The 18,601-nt window shown below is 38.7% G+C and overlaps 1 protein-coding gene across 1 annotated transcript in view; it reads left to right on the plus strand.

The window, feature by feature from the left end:
• The window catches only part of stab1 (stabilin 1), a 123,740-nt gene that overhangs the window by 26,639 nt on the left and 78,500 nt on the right, over positions 1-18,601 (plus strand). Inside the window, exons 16-36 of the mRNA XM_041980206.1 lie at positions 334-447; positions 892-945; positions 3,768-3,848; positions 3,926-4,084; positions 4,487-4,549; positions 6,468-6,560; positions 6,882-6,968; positions 7,042-7,153; positions 7,479-7,665; positions 9,059-9,152; positions 10,811-10,969; positions 11,142-11,237; positions 11,966-12,061; positions 12,844-12,891; positions 13,139-13,272; positions 13,591-13,702; positions 14,304-14,381; positions 14,767-14,868; positions 17,628-17,732; positions 17,849-17,983; positions 18,355-18,483. Of these exons, the coding sequence (XP_041836140.1) occupies positions 334-447; positions 892-945; positions 3,768-3,848; positions 3,926-4,084; positions 4,487-4,549; positions 6,468-6,560; positions 6,882-6,968; positions 7,042-7,153; positions 7,479-7,665; positions 9,059-9,152; positions 10,811-10,969; positions 11,142-11,237; positions 11,966-12,061; positions 12,844-12,891; positions 13,139-13,272; positions 13,591-13,702; positions 14,304-14,381; positions 14,767-14,868; positions 17,628-17,732; positions 17,849-17,983; positions 18,355-18,483 (2,238 nt within the window). The remainder of the gene's footprint in view (positions 1-333; positions 448-891; positions 946-3,767; positions 3,849-3,925; positions 4,085-4,486; positions 4,550-6,467; positions 6,561-6,881; positions 6,969-7,041; positions 7,154-7,478; positions 7,666-9,058; positions 9,153-10,810; positions 10,970-11,141; positions 11,238-11,965; positions 12,062-12,843; positions 12,892-13,138; positions 13,273-13,590; positions 13,703-14,303; positions 14,382-14,766; positions 14,869-17,627; positions 17,733-17,848; positions 17,984-18,354; positions 18,484-18,601) is intronic.

The raw sequence follows: 18,601 nt of genomic DNA on the forward strand, positions 1-18,601 counted from the left end.
TGATGCTCTATAAAGCCCCAGTAAACAGAAGATCATTTGAAAATAAAATTAATTTGTGCTAATTTTATATCTTTTCTTGGATCATTGGCTGGCCAGACTACTTTTTGTTCAATAATCCCCTTTTTAATTATTATTTATCCCTGCCTTTTTTTAAATGAAGTGACTTATTTCAAATTTTACTTGTTGTATATAAACTTATTTAGCCAGCTGGCTTCAAATCTGACAGTGACAGTTGATATTGTAGAAAATCAACCATTTCCAGATTAGAACAGACTCTAAACAGGGATTAGTGCTGAATCGCCTTCTGTAATCAGATATGTGTTATTTTAACAGAACTGTGGGTCTCCTCCTCCCCTGCATGGACCAGGACCTCTTACTGTGTTCATCCCCACCAACCAGGCTGTGGACCAAGCCAGAGACGGCAGCATCCTGTACATGCTGAATGATGTACGGACGTGTGGTGTATTCTCTGGGGAAAATGGAGGCATTGCTAAAAGCTTTTACAGCATTCATGGTGGTGACGCAGATTTCCTCCTGCTCCTGCAAACCTTCATCCGCTCAACAAGCAGCCTGTAGATTTAACCAGTGAGGAGGAGAGACTGGGTTTGCATCTAAAGGCAAAAAAATTAAACCTAGAAAGTCTCTTTAATTTAGTAACAAGCTGGACTTAAATCTCAAAGCTTGTGACCTTGAATTGACTTAAGTTGCCTATTTAAAATGTGGCCTCACATTGCCACTTTATATGGGTTTTCATCATTTCTGCTTAAGCTTGCAGTGCTGATGCAGGTTCTTTCAGGACAACAGCCTGAAGTTTAAGTACAGGTCTTTATTTTGCCTTAAAATTTTATACACTAACTTAGGGTAATATATTTATGCTTTCTTTTTTTACAGGCCAAATATAAACTTCAGGAAATGCTGAGGCACCATGTTTTTTCCCAGGCTGCGGTAAGGCTCCAATCCGTTAAAATGATTACCTGTTATTACTCATCTGTCAGTCCTCTGTCCTAAACAAAACTGATAAATCTAGTTTTAAAATACTTGACCTGACAGGACAAAGGAGCTGCTGAAGTGCTGGTATTATTTTGGATTTCGTCATTATTCAGAAAATATTTAAATTGTTTTGCCACCACCCTTCAAGAAGCACAACTTTTAATAAGATTTAATATTTAATGTAATTCCAATTTATTTTAAAGCAACACTACATAACTTTCCAACCTTAAAACCTCCTGTTTCTGACTCTTTTTGATGCATACTGACATTCATTCATGGAGCTGTTGTTGCCCTGCAGCATCCTGAGTCTTAGAAGCGACATTTTCCAACTTTTTTTTCCGTCTCTGGGCACTATGGGGGCCAGTCTGCTAAAGTTCAGTTGTGCAGCGTTATGTGATAGTGGCTCACATAGATACACACAAATCATTATTCAAAACATAAAACATGGTATTTATCTGTAGCACTTCTTTAACTTGTTTCAAACTAAAATCACAAGATTTCATTCACTTCTACTGCATAAACGTATGAGACATATGAAGGTTGCCCACTGTATCACTGGCTCTTAATGATTTCCGAATGGAAAATAAACTCAGCCAGTCCTCATTAAACTAAAGAAATTCAGCTAAGTATTTTTATCCTTTGAACACAGTCTTAAGTTGTGGGCTCACAAGTTCAAAGTAAACCTCTTTTTGCAGGTCAGTGCTGGAGAATGTGGGAGCCCAAAACGTAAAGGCCCTTTCACTCAGAATGAACAGAAATAAAAAGTTGGACTACTTAACCGTTCAGAAGAGTCAATGTCAGTGTCCCTTATTTCACCTCCTGAGGCGTGATGACACGATACCGATACCAATACTGATTCTTTCTTATACGGCTGTCAAAATTAACGCCTTAATACAAAGAAATAAACCTGCTGAATTAATTCATCCATTTTTATGCATTAACTCATAAACAAAGTTGTTACTCAAACTGTAAAAAATCAGAATTCGGCATTATCTCGGCGAGAGAAGCTGATTTTGGGTATTATAGGTGCCTTGTTACCAAGGTAAACCAAATCCACCAAAAACCACATGTCCTCCTTTTTATTAAGTTTATAATATTTTTCCAAGCCTTATTTTTATAATCAGGTTTCCAGAAACAAAGTTAGAACAGGTGCCATATTAAAAATCCGAATTTGGCATTATTTCATCTAAAGACGATGATTTTGGGTATGTAGGTGCTATGTTAGAGCATTTAACCGAATCCTCCTTATTTATGAAGACTCTGACAGTTTTCAAACCTTAAATACTTACATGACATTATCAGTGTTATCATATTAGTATTGATAGATATCAATGCCAATTTTGGTATGTGATATTTATTTGTACCGATCCGCCCACCACTACCTAGAGGACTATCTGGGCTGGAATATTTTTGTCTCTTGTTGCCTGAGGAGCTACCAGGCTTTCCTGGCATCTGGAGTGCTATCTGGGCTGCTGTGGAGTGTCTTCTGTGGCTAGCTGCTTCAGTTAGCGCAGCCTGCTAACTAACAAGATGGCTAAGTTCTTCTTTGACCTCTTTAAAGTTCAGTTTCTCATAGCGTTGCAGTCTGCGATACTAGCGAGTAAAATCTGCATTTCTAACATTCAGTGTCACATGCATGTGCAACTACGCCCAGAGCCTCACATGCCCCCCAATGCTCCCGCCCCCCAGCTAACTGGAAAACAGCAACACAGTTCCACCCCAATCATAGGTTGTAAATTCAACCATACAAGTTGCACTCCACAAGAAAGTTTTACATTGTACACCCAAGATATGATAAAACAAAAAAGTTACCTCTTTATAGCAAAACATCTTAAAAATGAACAGGATATAACTGTAGAACATAAATGGTATGAAATCCCTGTTTTAATAAGGAAAACAGGGAATAATACATTTTCCTGGGGCTACATATTCTGTGACCTGCACAGAATAAAGATGTCAGAGCCACAGCTGTGAGTCAAAGTTATTTTTCATTTTCATCACTTCTGTTTTTGTTAGATCCAGCCATTAAAAAAAAACAAAACAACAACAAAAAAACCTACTCAGGTGGTGACTCACATCTACAGTTTTGGTTTGGCCCATTGATGGGTATTTTTCAATCATGAAATAAGACACAAAGAACTCAGGTTGAGGTTTTTAACATCGCGATGGGGAGAGACAGTGGTTCAGCACTCAGAGAGTATCTGGTGTCAACTCCGAAGTCTCAACCCCAGCGCAGCATTTTTATTATGCGGATTATGCAAATTACGTGAATCAGTAGCTCAAGCAGGTCAAAATGGAAAAACACAGCATTCATCGTTTTATAGCCTTTGTCATGACGAGCAGTTGTAGCCACATTCTGTGTCCTGCAGAGCAGGTAAGACTGCGAGTCATTACGCAAGTTTAAAAGAGAATCTTTAAGATGTCAACCCTCTTGCTTGCTTTAACACCCATGTTTGGCCTTGACTGACGCCGCTTACGCTATGTGAGTGTGGCTGCCAAAACTTAGCCACATAACCACCTGATGTGGTCCACAAATTTTTTATTTATTTTTTTTGGTGCCAAAAGTAGCCAGATTTGGCCCAAATGTATCTGCTATCTGGGTTTCTGTCCAGCTTTCAGTTTAAAAAGGGATTTCTACCCAATGTGACAAAATATTTCCTGATCTTGCTTCTCAAAGATGAACATTTTGATAATCATTTCCCTTCAAAATGAATGTGTTGTTCAGCCTTTTTTAAAGACAGGGAGTATTTGATCTTGATCACTTTTTCTGTCTGCAGCTGACAGCTGATGAGTTGGCTGTTCTTCCTCATATTCGGACAATGGCCAATCAGTTGGTCACCATCACTATGTCTGGTGATGTAAGTATCTCTCATTGGTTCTCCAGAGCTTGTTGTGGCTTGTCTAACACACTCTGTTTTCTCTCTCTTCACTGCAGGGTGAGATCCTGTTAGATAAGAAGGGCATCCGTCTGGTGAGCCCCAACATTAGGGCGTCCAATGGGATCATACATCTGATTGATGGGCTGCTGTATCCGCCCTCCATCCTTCCCATCCTGCCTCACCGCTGTGATGTCAACGAGAGCAAGATCACTGTGGTAAGAAGACAAACAGGAGAAAATATCAAACATATATATATATATATACGTTTGTATGACCCGTTCTTATAACACAGGGGTACTTTCTTCCAGTAAATCTGTTTCCCCCCCATGCTTACGTAGAATGGGCACTGCACTTGATCTGGAAAATATGGCCTAACATTGCAACTTCAGATATTAATTTTAACACCAGCTAACTCAGTTCCTGATTTTTTTTTCTTTTGCAAATGTCTATCAAACGACACCCTAAAAATGGCAAAGGAATTATTCAAAACAAGTTTAGTTCCTCTGTAAGTTAAAAAAGAAGATAGAAAATAAATCCTTTAAGATTCAAGTGTGTGAGTATTTTGTGACACCAGTATGTGCTCGTAAAAGTAAAGTCTGAATGTTGTGTGTTTTCAGGGTCCCTGTCTTCACTGCAACTACCTCTATGCGACTCAATGTCCAGAAGGCACTGTTGAAATGGTAAAAACATTATTATTACTGATTCATCTTTCTTCTGCTTGATGACATGATGCGCACATTTATAAGGAAAAATTCCCTTTTACTGGCAGCATCTGTATGAGATCCAATCATATTGTCTTAATTATTTAAATTTAATTGAGCTTTTTTCTTAGACAAGCCATTTTAAAGAGATTTTTATCATGCTGGATGGGAGGCTGTGCTCTTCAAGTGGTTTCTACTCGTACATTGGACTCTCTTCAAGATCTGTTACGATCAGAAAAGCTGTTTACCAGTAGGATACACTTATTAAACCAAATCACTGGACAAAATAACAAAAAATCCCAGAAGTTGAAGTAGAAATGAGAAGGATGCAGGGCAAGACAAGGCAAAGAACAAAAGAGGACATTTAAACTATTTCTTCCATGCAATGGGAAATGTGACGTTGTTAGCAAACAAGTTAGCCGAAAGCTAAAAAGGAGGATGTCCTGCAGTACTTTATAACTTGGACATGTCACGGTAAAGGAAAAAAATCTACACACAGGACATCAAACTGTTAGCAGTAAGCTTTTGTCCATATTACCCTCCAAGAATCAAGATCCAGAAGTGAGGGAACAACAGTCAGAGGCTTCTTCAATTAACTACAAGAGAGAAAGATGCAGGAATAAATTCCTGTCAGACTTAGACTACTGTGTTTTCCATTTCATGGAAATGGAAAGTGTTTGGGTCAGGTATAAAGGCAAAATGTAAAACACAATAACATGGAACTAAAAAAAAGTATAAAAAACTGATATTTTTAACATAAAAATAAAATATAGACCTAGAATAACACTGAATGAAAAACAGCGAAGCAATGCATTCCACTGAGTTAAATAGAGCAATGAAGCAGAAACATAGTAAAATATGACAGCAGCGATCGCTCTCGGAACAATATGATTGACAATGAATTATTTCTTTTACAACAAAAAGTCAAATGACTATATTTAGCCCTTGGTTAAAACCTGGGGTTTTCATGTCAAAGTTTTTTTTCTACATGCAGCACATATAAGAATGAAACAGGTATATAAATGAGGAGAAAACCTTTGTTAATCAGCTCAATAATAGTGAGAAAGTAGCTTTTTTTTTCCTGTCTGTGAACAGAGCTTTTGATCTCTCTGCTACTAGAATTATAGTGCATTGCTTATTAAAAGATGAAGGACAAAGATATGACAAGCTGTTGATGCAACAGGGATTGCTGGTCCTTTTCAGTTAGAAATCAGAGGTTTCTGTACACTCTAAGAAAAGTCTGTTAAAAAAGGGCCAAATGTACCGTAAGAATTTGAAGGAATTTTCTATCTTAACTTTTTATTGCAGCTTTACCTGTATTGTTTTTTGTTTGTTTGTTTTTTTTTCTTTTGCACATTGCACCTTGGAAACAAAAACTCATCTCAAACTTAAACATGTCTGAAGTCCTGTGTTCTGGAGTCATTCTGGTGCTTTGTCACAGGTGTGAACCGAATCCACCAAAAACCACTTTATCCTCCTCATCTATGAAGAGCATGACCTATTTGATATATGACACGCACACGTTCCATCTGACATTCTGGTTCATGCTCCTTACCAGTGCACTGTAATGGAATTTATTAGTACTCATATTGGAGCTCATTTTCAACAAGAACTCAAATGCAAGTTCTCCTATTTGTCCTTGGTTTGAAACAAACGTGGTACTGGTGCATCTCTACAACAGGTCCATGCACGAAAATCCATTTCAGGCTTTAAGTTCTGTTTTCTGTTAGTAGATGCTGATAATAATGTTTGATCACACAAACAAATTAAAACAGAATCAAAATATCTTCAATATTTTCTCTTTATTATCTTTATGTCATTTTTGTACCATATGATAACTAAGAGAAAAACGGTAGTTATGTTAAAATGGTAACAGATGTGTTCTTGCTTTCTTCAGGACAGTCACCTGATTGGTTGTGAGTACGCCACGGTTCCTATCAGGAAACTGTTCAATAAAGGCTGTGCCAAATACTGCAAAGCCACCAAACAGGTGAGAACAGGAACTTCTAGTTTAATCAATACAACTGAACTGGGAACGCCCAAAATACTTTATGAAACACTTAGAGGTCTGCGGTTCCTTCTCCTTCAGAACTTAACAAATTAGTGTTTGGTGAATTATTTCTTTGTTGTAACGTTTCTTGGAAATAAATCTTATGATATTAGAAAGTCCAGTTATTTCTTTTTTAAATGGAGCCTATTTTTAAGTAAATTACATTTATAGGATGAGCAGCAATGTTGAGAATGTGGGTTGAGCTCATGCCAAATCTCTAACAAAGGCCTGCATCTTTGGTATGTGATGTGTGTTAAACAGGAAGCAAAGTGTTGTCCAGGTTTTTACGGTCCGGACTGTAAACCATGTATTGGAGGTTTCCAACATCCCTGCTACGACAAAGGAACGGTGAGAATTCCTCATTTTGTAAATGGACCATCAATTGGCATGTTTTTAATAAAAAATATCTTCTTTTGTGCAGTGCTCTGATGGTATCCATGGCAACGGGTCATGCAATTGTCACCCAGGGTTTAAGGGAGTTGCCTGCCACATCTGTTCAGATCCGTCCAAGCACGGCGAGAACTGTGACGAGGGTAATGGCTTCTCTGTGTGTTTCTGAAACATGGCGACGCCAACAATACTCTAAACTGAACTAAAGAAAAACTAATCAGCCCAATTTCTCAAACCCATCAGAACCTCCATCGGTTGGAGTCCTTTAGTTGTTATTATCTGAAGTTTAAGTAGGTTGTAATTAAAAAAATTGTGTCCTGTAAAAACCTTTGCCTTTTTGTTGACAGTTTTTGAGTTTGAAGGGTAACAAAAAAGAGAAAAAGAAAAGAAAAAAAAAAAAAAAACTGAAGAGGAACAGATTTAGTTTTAATTAAAATCTTCACATGATGTGTTTGCGTTTATTTTCAGTGTGTCACTGCGTCCACGGGGAGTGTGATAACCGTCCAGGCAGTGGTGGTGTGTGTCGGAGAGGTTCTTGTTGGGAGGGATACTCCGGAGAAAACTGTGACAAGAAGGCCATGCTGTGCAACTCTGATGGCCTGATGGAGCACTGTCACATCCACGCATACTGTACACAGACAGGACTGGACACCAAGTAAGATTTCATGACTACAGCGATATTTAACAACATAGCCTGACGGTTCATTGTAACCTGATTTAACCTTCTTTATGGTATTTGCATTATTCAGATAAAAAGTTCTGTTTTTATTGAGTTCATCACCAGATAACTAAGACTGTCATGTGATCAACTAATCACAAGCTGACCAAGTCACTGCGAGAATAATTATAGGAGTAATTGCATTTTATGAGTAGAAATGGTGGAAATAGAAAAAAAAAACTATTTTTTTGCATCCCTTCCTCCATCTTAAGGTACTTACACTGAAGAGATTGATTTTAGATCACAGTCATCTAACTTTGAAGTTCATTTAAAGCCAAACACCAAAACTCTGCTGCAGCCACATTTTCATTTCAGGCCAAATCAGAAAAAGGTCTTAATGATTCAAAAGAACATTAGTCAGATATTATGAAGATCATCCAAAAAAACCATGATGTTCACTCTGGGTGGCTGTGCTGTGTGTTAGTGGTCATCTTAACACAAGATTTGTAATTGATTGGTCCACATTGCCTGCATACGTCAATATCCAAGGGGAAGATAAAAGCTGTAATGTGCTCATATATGTTTGGCTGAAAATACTCTTGTTGTTTTACCTGCGTTTATGTAGACAGTGAGCAGAATTCACATACTTATTTTTTACTATGCTTGTTATCAGAAGATTCCACTGGGGGATGCATTAGAGAACACAGACTGGAGAGAGTTGTTGGCAACAATAGAAGATGTTAGTATTTGGTCAATTTTGAGAACATTGCAGAAAAAATCCCCAGCAGCAAGGGGATCATAGAGGGTATGAAAGGACCGTGAACCAAGCATGCCGTGACTGGTCATTTAAACTTTCCATCATTTTCATCCCTGTCAGTCCTCAGACCTTACATCCCGTCAAATCAGTCCCTACTGCCCATGCTGGTTACTTGCAGAAAATACATTTAAAACAAATGCAAAATACACAACACAGCCATGATAAACGTGCATAAATAAGGCAATCGCATTTTTGGTGTCAGATAATGAGGGAAAAGAAATAAACTGCATAAATGTATATTACCGGTCAAACTTTGGACACACATTAGACTTTAGAATCCTCCTGCACAGCATCAGGAGGTTTCACCTTCATGCCAAGTGCTCCTCATTCCCACTTGCATCATCCTCTCTTCTTGTGTTCTAGCTACCACCTTTCTAACTGCTAAAGTGATTAACTTTACTGATGGACTAACCTGTCTTAGCACGTCTAAAGTACTGTATCTAGCTGTCAGTTCACTGGCTGCAGATTACCAGATCAATTTGTTATTGACACAGCGCAAAACAATCCAAATGGATTATTTTATCCTGAATTTTACCCTCTAAAGTTTGTTCATCTGTGTGTGTGTTGCACCAGGTGTGTATGTAAGGATGGATACGCTGGTGATGGTCATTCCTGTACTCCCATCAATCTCTGTCTGAAGAGCGACAAAGGAGGCTGCGACACTAACGTAAGACTCACTGATTTATGTGTGTGTTAAATGCTTTATTTATTATTAGTATCATTCATATTTTATGCACAATCCCATCTTTATTTATCATTTAGAAATAATCTGCAGCATCCTTCCTCAAATATCTTAGATTGGTACAATAAATTGTTAATGTGAAGTTTAGAAAAAACATTATTATTATTATTATTATTATTATTATTATTATTATTATTATTATTATTATTATTATTATTATTATCTTGACCGCTTATTCCATTATGGGTCGCGGGTGAGCTGGAGCCTATCCCAGCATTTTTACAGGTGATAGGCAGGGTACACCATGGACAGGTCACCAGTCTGTCGCAGGGCCAACACAGATAGACAAACAACCATTCACACGCACACTCTCTCCGAGGGAGAATTTAGAATAACCAATTAACCTGTCATGCATGTCTTTGGATATTGTATTATTATTATTATTATTATATATTTTATTAATCCCAACTGGGAAATTAGGCTCTGTATTTTACCCACCTTTAGATTTAATAGACAGCAGTGGGCTTCTATGTTTTGGTGCCTGGGTAGCAGTGGGGGTGTTAAGAGCCTTGCTCAGAAGCCCACAAAAATAATTAAAATAATTCTAGGGCCTCTCTTATTCAACATTTGCGTATTTCTACTTAGTCTGATGATGCAGAGCAACAAAATACTTGGTTATATTATGAAGACCTGCAAATCAAGATAACCATATGGCCAGAGGATTATAATTCATGACAAATGCTTATTAAATTTCTTGATTAAATGAAGTAGAAAAGGAGGAATGGTTTAAAAACAAACAAACAAAAAACCATCAGTGCTCAACTTCAATTTGTTATAAACGACCAACTGAGCCAGAAATTTGGGAATTATGAACAAACCTAAATTGCAACAACCAAATTAACTTAGTATGAAGTCGACCTGCCGTCACCTGAAGAATATTTCAGAGATTGCAAAGCTAATTTAAGAGTGATTTTATTTTTTTTTTCTTTTAAAGCTGCTTGATGTTTTCTTTCTTTAGTAGACTTGGTTACTGTGACAGTGCATTTACTGGGCTGCCTAAATGTTTACCCAGATAGCTGCTGCTGGTTCAAAAATGGATCATATCACTGCACCGTTGAGACCTCTGTGCTGGCCTTCTGTTTATCAAGGAGTTGACTTTATTTAAGTCCTGCTTTTGGTTTTTAAAGCTGTACTTAATTTATGGTCAAAACACATTTAAGGTCTTCTGATATGTTTCAGACCTTCAAGTCACGTTTTCTGTCTCCATAGTTCAAAGGAGCTGCTTTCAGTTTTGTGCATTATGTATGTTAATCAACCTTTAGGTTAAACTGAGGAACTTTAACCATTGACACTTTACGTTCTCATATTTAGTATTTTTTCCATTTTATTAAATGAACATTGTTTAAATCGTTATGTTGTATGTCAAGCGCTTTGAATCGGTTTGTTGTTGAATTGTTATACAAATAAAAGTACCTTGCTTGGCCTAATCTCCTGCCCAAGCCACAGACAGTCTTGTGTGTTTGGATTCACGACGGTCATCAGAAGTCGAGTATCAGTCTATGTGCTGCAAATTCAACATGTCAGGACAGTCAGATTCAAAGCTCTCTGTGTTCCTGTGTAACACCTCCTCTCTTTGACTGCAGGCTGAGTGTCTGTATGCAGGTCCCGGTAACGTATCATGTGTATGCGTTGAGGGCTGGACAGGCGATGGCAAAGTGTGTGTGGAGCTCAACAACTGTCAGCTGGAGAGTCGAGGAGGCTGCAGCCGCAACGCTGACTGCAACCACATTGGACCCGGACAGGTCAGCTGTGGTCCATTGTCCATCCATGTCACACATATTTTTGTCTTAACAAGTCTGACTTTCATTTTTATTCACTTCACAGCCACGCTTTTATCACCTTCTGTCCATGTAACTGCTTGTATGTACTGCATCATGGAAGACTTATGAGAAACTTTTGTTTTTCTGTCTGCAGAGTGAGTGCATCTGTAAAACTGGTTATATGGGCGACGGGAAAGTGTGTGACCTCATCAACCCCTGCTTCAAAATGAATGGTGGCTGTCATGAGCTGGTACGAATAAATTGAATGATTATTAATGTTTGGCTGATCGCGATACTCAGGCCAAAATGGTATTGTTTTCACTTTCACTGTTACTATGGTTACTATCCTGTGCTCTGTGACAGCCTCTATTGAAATGATGGGCTTTGGAGGCCAAGCTGAAGCATAGCAGAGAGGGACAAGGTGGTCCACTTTCTGTTTAAGGTTCCTAAGTTGTGCTGTACATGTACACTCTTTGCTGCAGGTGGTGGTGGTTGATGCTGTAGCCTCACAGCAAGAAGGTTCCTGATTCAGATCATGGTTTAGGCCTTCTGTCATGGAGTTGGCATAAGTTTTCTCATGGGTTACTACTCAGGTTTCCTCCTGCTGTCAGGAAACATGCATATAAGATAAATTGGCGATTGTAAATCATCCTTGGGGCTGAACATACATGGCTGTTGGTGTTCATGTGGGTTTCTCTTGCTAGCTGATTAATACTGTTCATCAGATATGGAAAATGATTGAAGGAATTTTAGATGATTTGTCCAGTTTTTCCAGAATTCATTTCCCTCTGTGTTCAGGTAAATATTTTCTGCTAAAACTTTGGTAGAAAGCTATTTTTCATCTCCTACCTCTGATGTTTCTCAAGTAACGACACATTTCTACTTTTTTTCATAAAGAGAAAATAAAGATCTGATTCTTAGAGCTGTCATGTTTAATGATCAGATCAATGCCCTATCAGACAAACATCTCTCTGTCAGGCAAAGTGTGAGCTGAAAGAGAGTGGCGTTCACACCTGCACCTGTCCCGAGGGCTACGCTGGAGATGGAAACATCTGCTATGGATCCCTACTGGACGTAAGTCCTCAGAGAACTTTCACACAACCACAGCTGTAACAAAGTGCTGGACATCAGGGATAAATAAAAATAAACAAAACACTTAACATATGATACTATAAAAACAAATAAAATGATAATATACAACTTACACAGAAATAAAAGACAAAATTCCAGTAAAATAAATCAAATTTATGTGTTAAGATGGGTCAAAGGCCAGTGAGTAAAAATGGGCTTTGAGATGAATGTTAAAGATTGATAATGATGGAACCTGTCTAACATGCAAAGACAGACTGTTCCACATTTAAGAAGCAGAAATGGAAAAAGCTCTGTCCACTCAGAGTTTCCACTTAGCTTTTACTACAATAAAGAGTAGCTGACCTGAGTGTGCTGATGAACCAGCTCAGAGAAGTTAGGAAGAACAAGACCATTTAAGGATTTAAAAGCAGAGAAAAGGAGTATAAAATTAACAATAACAATAACAAAAATAAAATAAAACTTCTAAATAATTAGAAATTGTAGAAACCTCTAACACCTGATTCTTTGTAGTGAACAAAAAGAGCCAGTGGAAGCTCTGGGTGATACTAAATGAAAAGTCATATGGGAAATGAAACATATGGGAACTGAGATGAATCTTTGAAGCCAACCTTCTTATCACTAGATGCAGGGTGATTAAATGAAAAACATATCCTCAAGTCCCAAATGATCAGAAAGCATGTCTCATGCCTATTGAATCAGCTGTCTTCCTCCAGCATTGCATCATTTAGTCTGAGTCTATGGTAACTCTGTGTTTGTGTTTGTAGGAGCTGGACATGAACCCAAAGCTGTACAGTTTCTACCGGCTGTCCCAGGTGTGTATGATTCAGGGCTTTTTGCTCTGTAATTAATTTTTCAGGTTTTCTGTTTCCAAACTTGGTGGGCTCCATATCACTATACCACTATACACTGTTCCCCCAACATTAAAGCTTTTACATTGAAGCTGTCAGATTAAATCCTGCAGTTCCACCACCTGATCTGTCACATCTAGACTAATTTCAAAGAAGTGCTTTTGAATTTTTACTAAAGATGATGCATGTTGTATTTTGTGTGTGATTTCAGAAGTATCTTCACTCCTCTGAGGATCTGAGTGGGAACCTCACAGTCCTGGTTCCATCTAGAGAAGCTCTGAGGAACATGAGCACAACAGAGACCACGTTCTGGACCAGCCGACACCACTTGCCTCACTTCCTGCGGTCAGTGATCACACACGTTTACAGGCACATACACACACTCAGATTAACCATCAAGCTCAGGATTGTGTTTTTATTTCTGTGTCACAATCTGTAAATCATCTTGTTAAAACGTCCGTGTCCTATCTGCCAGCTCATCAGTTCACAAATCATTGTTTGCTTTACACGAGGAGTTAAAACTGTCTTTGTCCAGAAAAGGTTTGTGGCTTTAACTCTTCTGTTCGCCCTGTGGGGAATGGATGTGATCAATTGTAGATTGATTTGTTTTAAGTTTTCTTGGTGAAATATGTGTAACACTGTTTCTGTTCTTCCTGGATGCAGGGCTCACTTCTTGCAGGGGATCTACTCTGTGGAAGATCTGGACAGTTTGGTGGGTAGTTGGCTTCCCACGCTGAACCCCTCCACTCAGTGGGAGATCAGGAACATCAGTGGGGTAAGAATGAGATGACTGTAATTCAATAAGTTGAATTTCATAGACGTGCAGTCATTATGACAGATTAATGAAGAATGTAGAGCAGTGTGAAGCCCAGCCTTTCAGTGTGGAGTTTGCATGTTCTCCCCGTGTATGCGTGGGTTCTCTCCAGGTATTCCAGCTTCCTCCCACCATCCAAAGACATGTATGTTAAGTTAACTGGTCACTCCAAATTCTCCTTAGGAGTAAGTGGTTGTTCGTCTTTCTATGTTGGCCCTGCAATAGATTGGCAACCTGCCCAGGGTGGACCCTGCCTTTAGCCTGGTAACTGCTAGGATGGGCTCCAGACCTCCCATGGCCCTCCACTGGAATAAACTGTATAGAAAATGGATGGATGGATCTTTGTGTTATTTTATGATGTGTGTGATCAGGGTGAATATCATCCTCTTTACTTGTGCTGCACTCACAAAGACTTCTGATTTCCACATGTAGACAGTCTAATAAACAGTAAAATACTACAATAATGAAACAACACCTGACACACTCACAGCCTCATCTCCTCAACGAGAGGGAAACATGCACTCAAACTGTGCACCTCTATATATTTTTTGCTTTCTACCAGGTGATCCACATTGGAAATGCCTCCATCGTTACTCACAACCTTCCTGCAATCAATGGTTACATCCACATCATAAACAAGGTACAAGCTGATCTTTTACAACAAACTTATACTTTAGTGGTCATTTAGATGTAAAGAATCTGTCTGAGGGCTCTGAATATCTATAAAGATGTTAAAATTAACATTTGTAAACATTTGGTTGACTTCAAGATCCAGATGATTTTTTCTTCTTTTTTATTTGCAATTTAGTGGTAACGTTCTGCATTTGTCATCATATAGCATTTCCAGTAACTATACACATTTTAAAAATATCCATCTTCATAAAAGTAAAAAAATAACCAAAACAAAACAAAACATTTTTCCAGGATACTGGAAATTAGTTCCTTTTCTCTTGGATTTGTACTAGCTAGCAGACTGTTAAAGTCCTTCACTGGACTACACATCACAATGTTTGTCTCTGTGACAGATCCTGGCACCATCTCTCTCAGACATCCCACCAGAACCTCCCACTCTGATGGCCTTCCTGAACTCTACCTCCAACTTCACTCTGTTTAGACACTATGCTCTGGTAAGAAGTCCACCCGACCTCAGAGTTTTTGCTTTATTGTGTTTTTGCATGTGTATTTGGACTTTTTATTGACTGAATTATTTTAAAACGTTTTTATAGAGAATCACATTGCAAATCTATCCAGTACATTCTTCCTCTTGAAGTTCAACATTGAGATTCCTTTTCCAGTTTTTGTTTACAAGTAACAGCACTAGAACAGACCAGAGAACAAATCTAGGGCTATTCATGGTAGAGAAAGGAGAAAAGATGTATGGTGACATTAAAAAATCAATATTATTCTTTTCTTTACGGGGCCTCAGGAGCCTTTCCAACAATAACAAATACAGAAATGTAAACTTAAGCAGAAATAAAGTGAAATTAAATAAAGTGACAAGGTGAAAATAAGAATAGAGCAAAAATAAGTAATTTACAAAGGCAGATTAAAGTCACAAAGATATTTAAAGTGACACTTGCATATATATATATATATATATATATATATGTATATATATATATATATATATATATATATATATTTTATATATATATACATATATATATATATATATATGTGTGTGTGTGTGTGTGTGTGTTGTCCATAGCACTATCTGTGTGCCCCCCCTTGTTGAACAGTTTGATAGCTCTGGGTGGGTGGGATTGATTTACGAACAGTAAAGCAGCTCAGCAGCCGGTTGCTGAACGAGCTTCTCTGTGCTGTGATGATGGTGGCAGCTTGTCCAGTGTCCTCCTCCCTGCAACAGAATCCAACTTCATCCCCACCACAGAACCAGCACGTTTTGTTGTAGATAAATTCTTTATCAAAAGGGCTGCTGATATTAAGAGTCTGCAGACAGAGGTCTTAATGATCTTTCTTTATTCGGCCGAATAGGGGGACACCCCTTCAGGATCAAAAGACCACGTACATGCATTTCCCCAAGCTTATATAGTCTCCCTGACTCTATTTCTGTATACACACACACACAGCCTTTTAGGGCTGACTGGTTGACATCATTTTGATATCATGTTATAATGTCATACTATTAATATCCTGCTTACAGACTTTCCTGAGAGAGGAGACACCTGTTGTTTTTCCACACAATATACATTGATAACTTCTACATTTCCCCCTTTTAAATATTTCAGAGCACTCGGGCCTAAGACAATACTCTGAAACTTACAACAAGGGAAGGACGTTTATACACACTTGTCCACACACACAGGTCTCAAGCGTAACATAGGAGTTGATCTGAGCCTTCCGTACGAGGGCGAAAAAAACCCCGAAGGGAGAAAAAATTCCCCCGTGCCCCCCTCCCCGGGCGAGCACCGGTAAACTCTGTTCTCATCTGACACTCAGGCACGGGCAGGTCAGTGAACCCCTGCGTGAGACCTTCTAAATACTATGGCAGAAGTTAACCAGACACACGCACACTCACACAAGGAAATTTCATTACAATCCTTTTTTACAAGGCTAACCTATTACACAAGATTGCTGAGTACAAAAACCCACACGTGAATAACACAACATTTTGCAGTCCGGAGGCACTCAGGAGCGTTGGGTCACCAGCCTTCCTTTGTCTGGCTGCCGACCCTTCGTCCAGCCCCAGTGAGACATTACAGGTCCAATTCAGCACGGACCACTTGGGCAGCCATGATGAAGGATGTCTGTTTCTTGAGACTCATACTCCACCCCTGGATTCGGCCGAATAGGGGGACACCCCTTCAGGATCAAAAGACCACGTACATGCATTTCCCCAAGCTTATATAGTCTCCCTGACTCTATTTCTGTATACACACACACACACACACACACAGCCTTTTAGGGCTGACTGGTTGACATCATTTTGATATCACGTTATAATGTCATACTATTAATATCCTGCTTACAGACTTTCCTGAGAGAGGAGACACCTGTTGTTTTTCCACACAATATACATTGATAACTTCTACAGTTTGAACAGTCTCTTCATGTCTCTTCCCAGTTCTCCCTCCCCAGCACATCACACCATAGACGGGTGTGCTGGCAACTAGAGACCGGTAGAAGATCTGCAGCTGTTTTCTGTAGAGGTTAACGGCTGCCAGCCTCCTCAGGAAGTACATCCTGGTCTGCCCCTTCCTGTAAAGATGGTCACAGCCTGGGATGTGTGATTTTTGGGCTGGAGTAATGATAAATCAGCAGTCTTCCTGCTAAATTCAAGGATTCAAGATCTTTATTGTCATTATGCAAGCATAACAAAATTTTGAGGAGTCTCTCGGATTAGCACACATAAATTAGAAAATAGAAATATAACAGGCACACATAAATAAGTAAAAAATGATATAAAATGCACCCACCCCCTAAGACATAGCTGCTGCATTCTCTCTTCCATTTATGCTTTATATGTGTTGAGTTTGTTATTTTAGTTTCTTGAAGACTCTTGTCTCGTTGACATTTCTTTGGACTCAGGACTTTTAGCAGTATTTTTAATTCCCAGCTTTAAGCTAGATTTGTAATAATGTGCCTGAAGGAATCTTAAAAAAATCACTGTGGTCCGCCATACATACTGTACATACATGCATGCTATTGCTATGCCATTGTAAGCCATATTCTTCTTTCAAGTCACACAGCATCCTTTGAAAAACAAAACCAAACAAAAAAAAACCTGGTACATTAAGTGGATAGGCACTGCTACCCCGTTCTTGAAGCTTGAATCAATCTGATATGGGGTGAAATCAGCATTGAATGAACTGATCTCTATATATTTTTTCACATATTTGTCGTGTGACTGTATGTTTTTTAACAGATGTACAACCTGTCAGATCAGCTGGGTAGTTCGGATTTTACTGTCCTGCTGCCGACAGATGAAGCCATCAAGCAGCACCTCAACAGGACAAACTCCTCTCTGCTGGTAGGTCCATGAAAACTGCTTTAGGAAAATGTTTAATTTTGCCATAAAAGTATATGTAGTAATATAAAAGTTTGTAGTTTAAATATGATTTTCATTAGCCTCTTTGGTGTGTCCAGAGCTCCGGTGTGTTTCAGTACCACGTGATTCCAGGTGGGCTGCTCTTCCCTAACAACGTGTATGATGGCCTGGCTAAAAGCACTCTGCTGGGCAACGATTACCAGGTCCAGTTCCACTTAAATGACAAGAACCAGGTAATGAAAACCAGCAAAGGCTTCACAGTCATGTGACCAACCTTTTAGAGACTTTCTGAAACCAGAGCACTGATGATGTGCTGATGTTTTTGTTTTCTTGTTGAGTTCATTTTGATCATAGTAGTTGTTACTTTTCCAGACATTTCTCTTATAGTGTTTTCAAGAATGCAGTGAAAAGAATTAAACTAATGGGCTTGTTCATAGAAAAATCCATCTGATAATTTACAATATTTCACACATGCCTGTCATTTTTCTTTAACATATTCATAACTAATGTAGTCCATCCTGTTCCAGTATGGTTTTAGGATAAAATTGTTAAGGACTTTTTATCTGCCTGCATAGTTACTTATTTTTCTTTTCTTGTCCTCCAGACGGTTGTAAATGACGTCTTTCTTGACGGCAGTTTCATTGAGACGCAGCATGGTGTCATTATGGTCGTCCCACAGGTCCTCAAAGTCCATCGCAACAGATGCACTAAACAGATCTCCCTGCAGGTCAACGTAAGGATGGAGGAAATGAAAGGATAACTGATAAATACAAAGAAAGGCTCATTGAGAGATAAAATTGTAATGAATGAGTGAATGAACAGAGAGATGTGCAGATGTGAATTAGTTATAA

Source organism: Melanotaenia boesemani, chromosome 3 (assembly GCF_017639745.1).
Source record: "Melanotaenia boesemani isolate fMelBoe1 chromosome 3, fMelBoe1.pri, whole genome shotgun sequence".
Taxonomy (NCBI): domain Eukaryota; kingdom Metazoa; phylum Chordata; class Actinopteri; order Atheriniformes; family Melanotaeniidae; genus Melanotaenia; species Melanotaenia boesemani.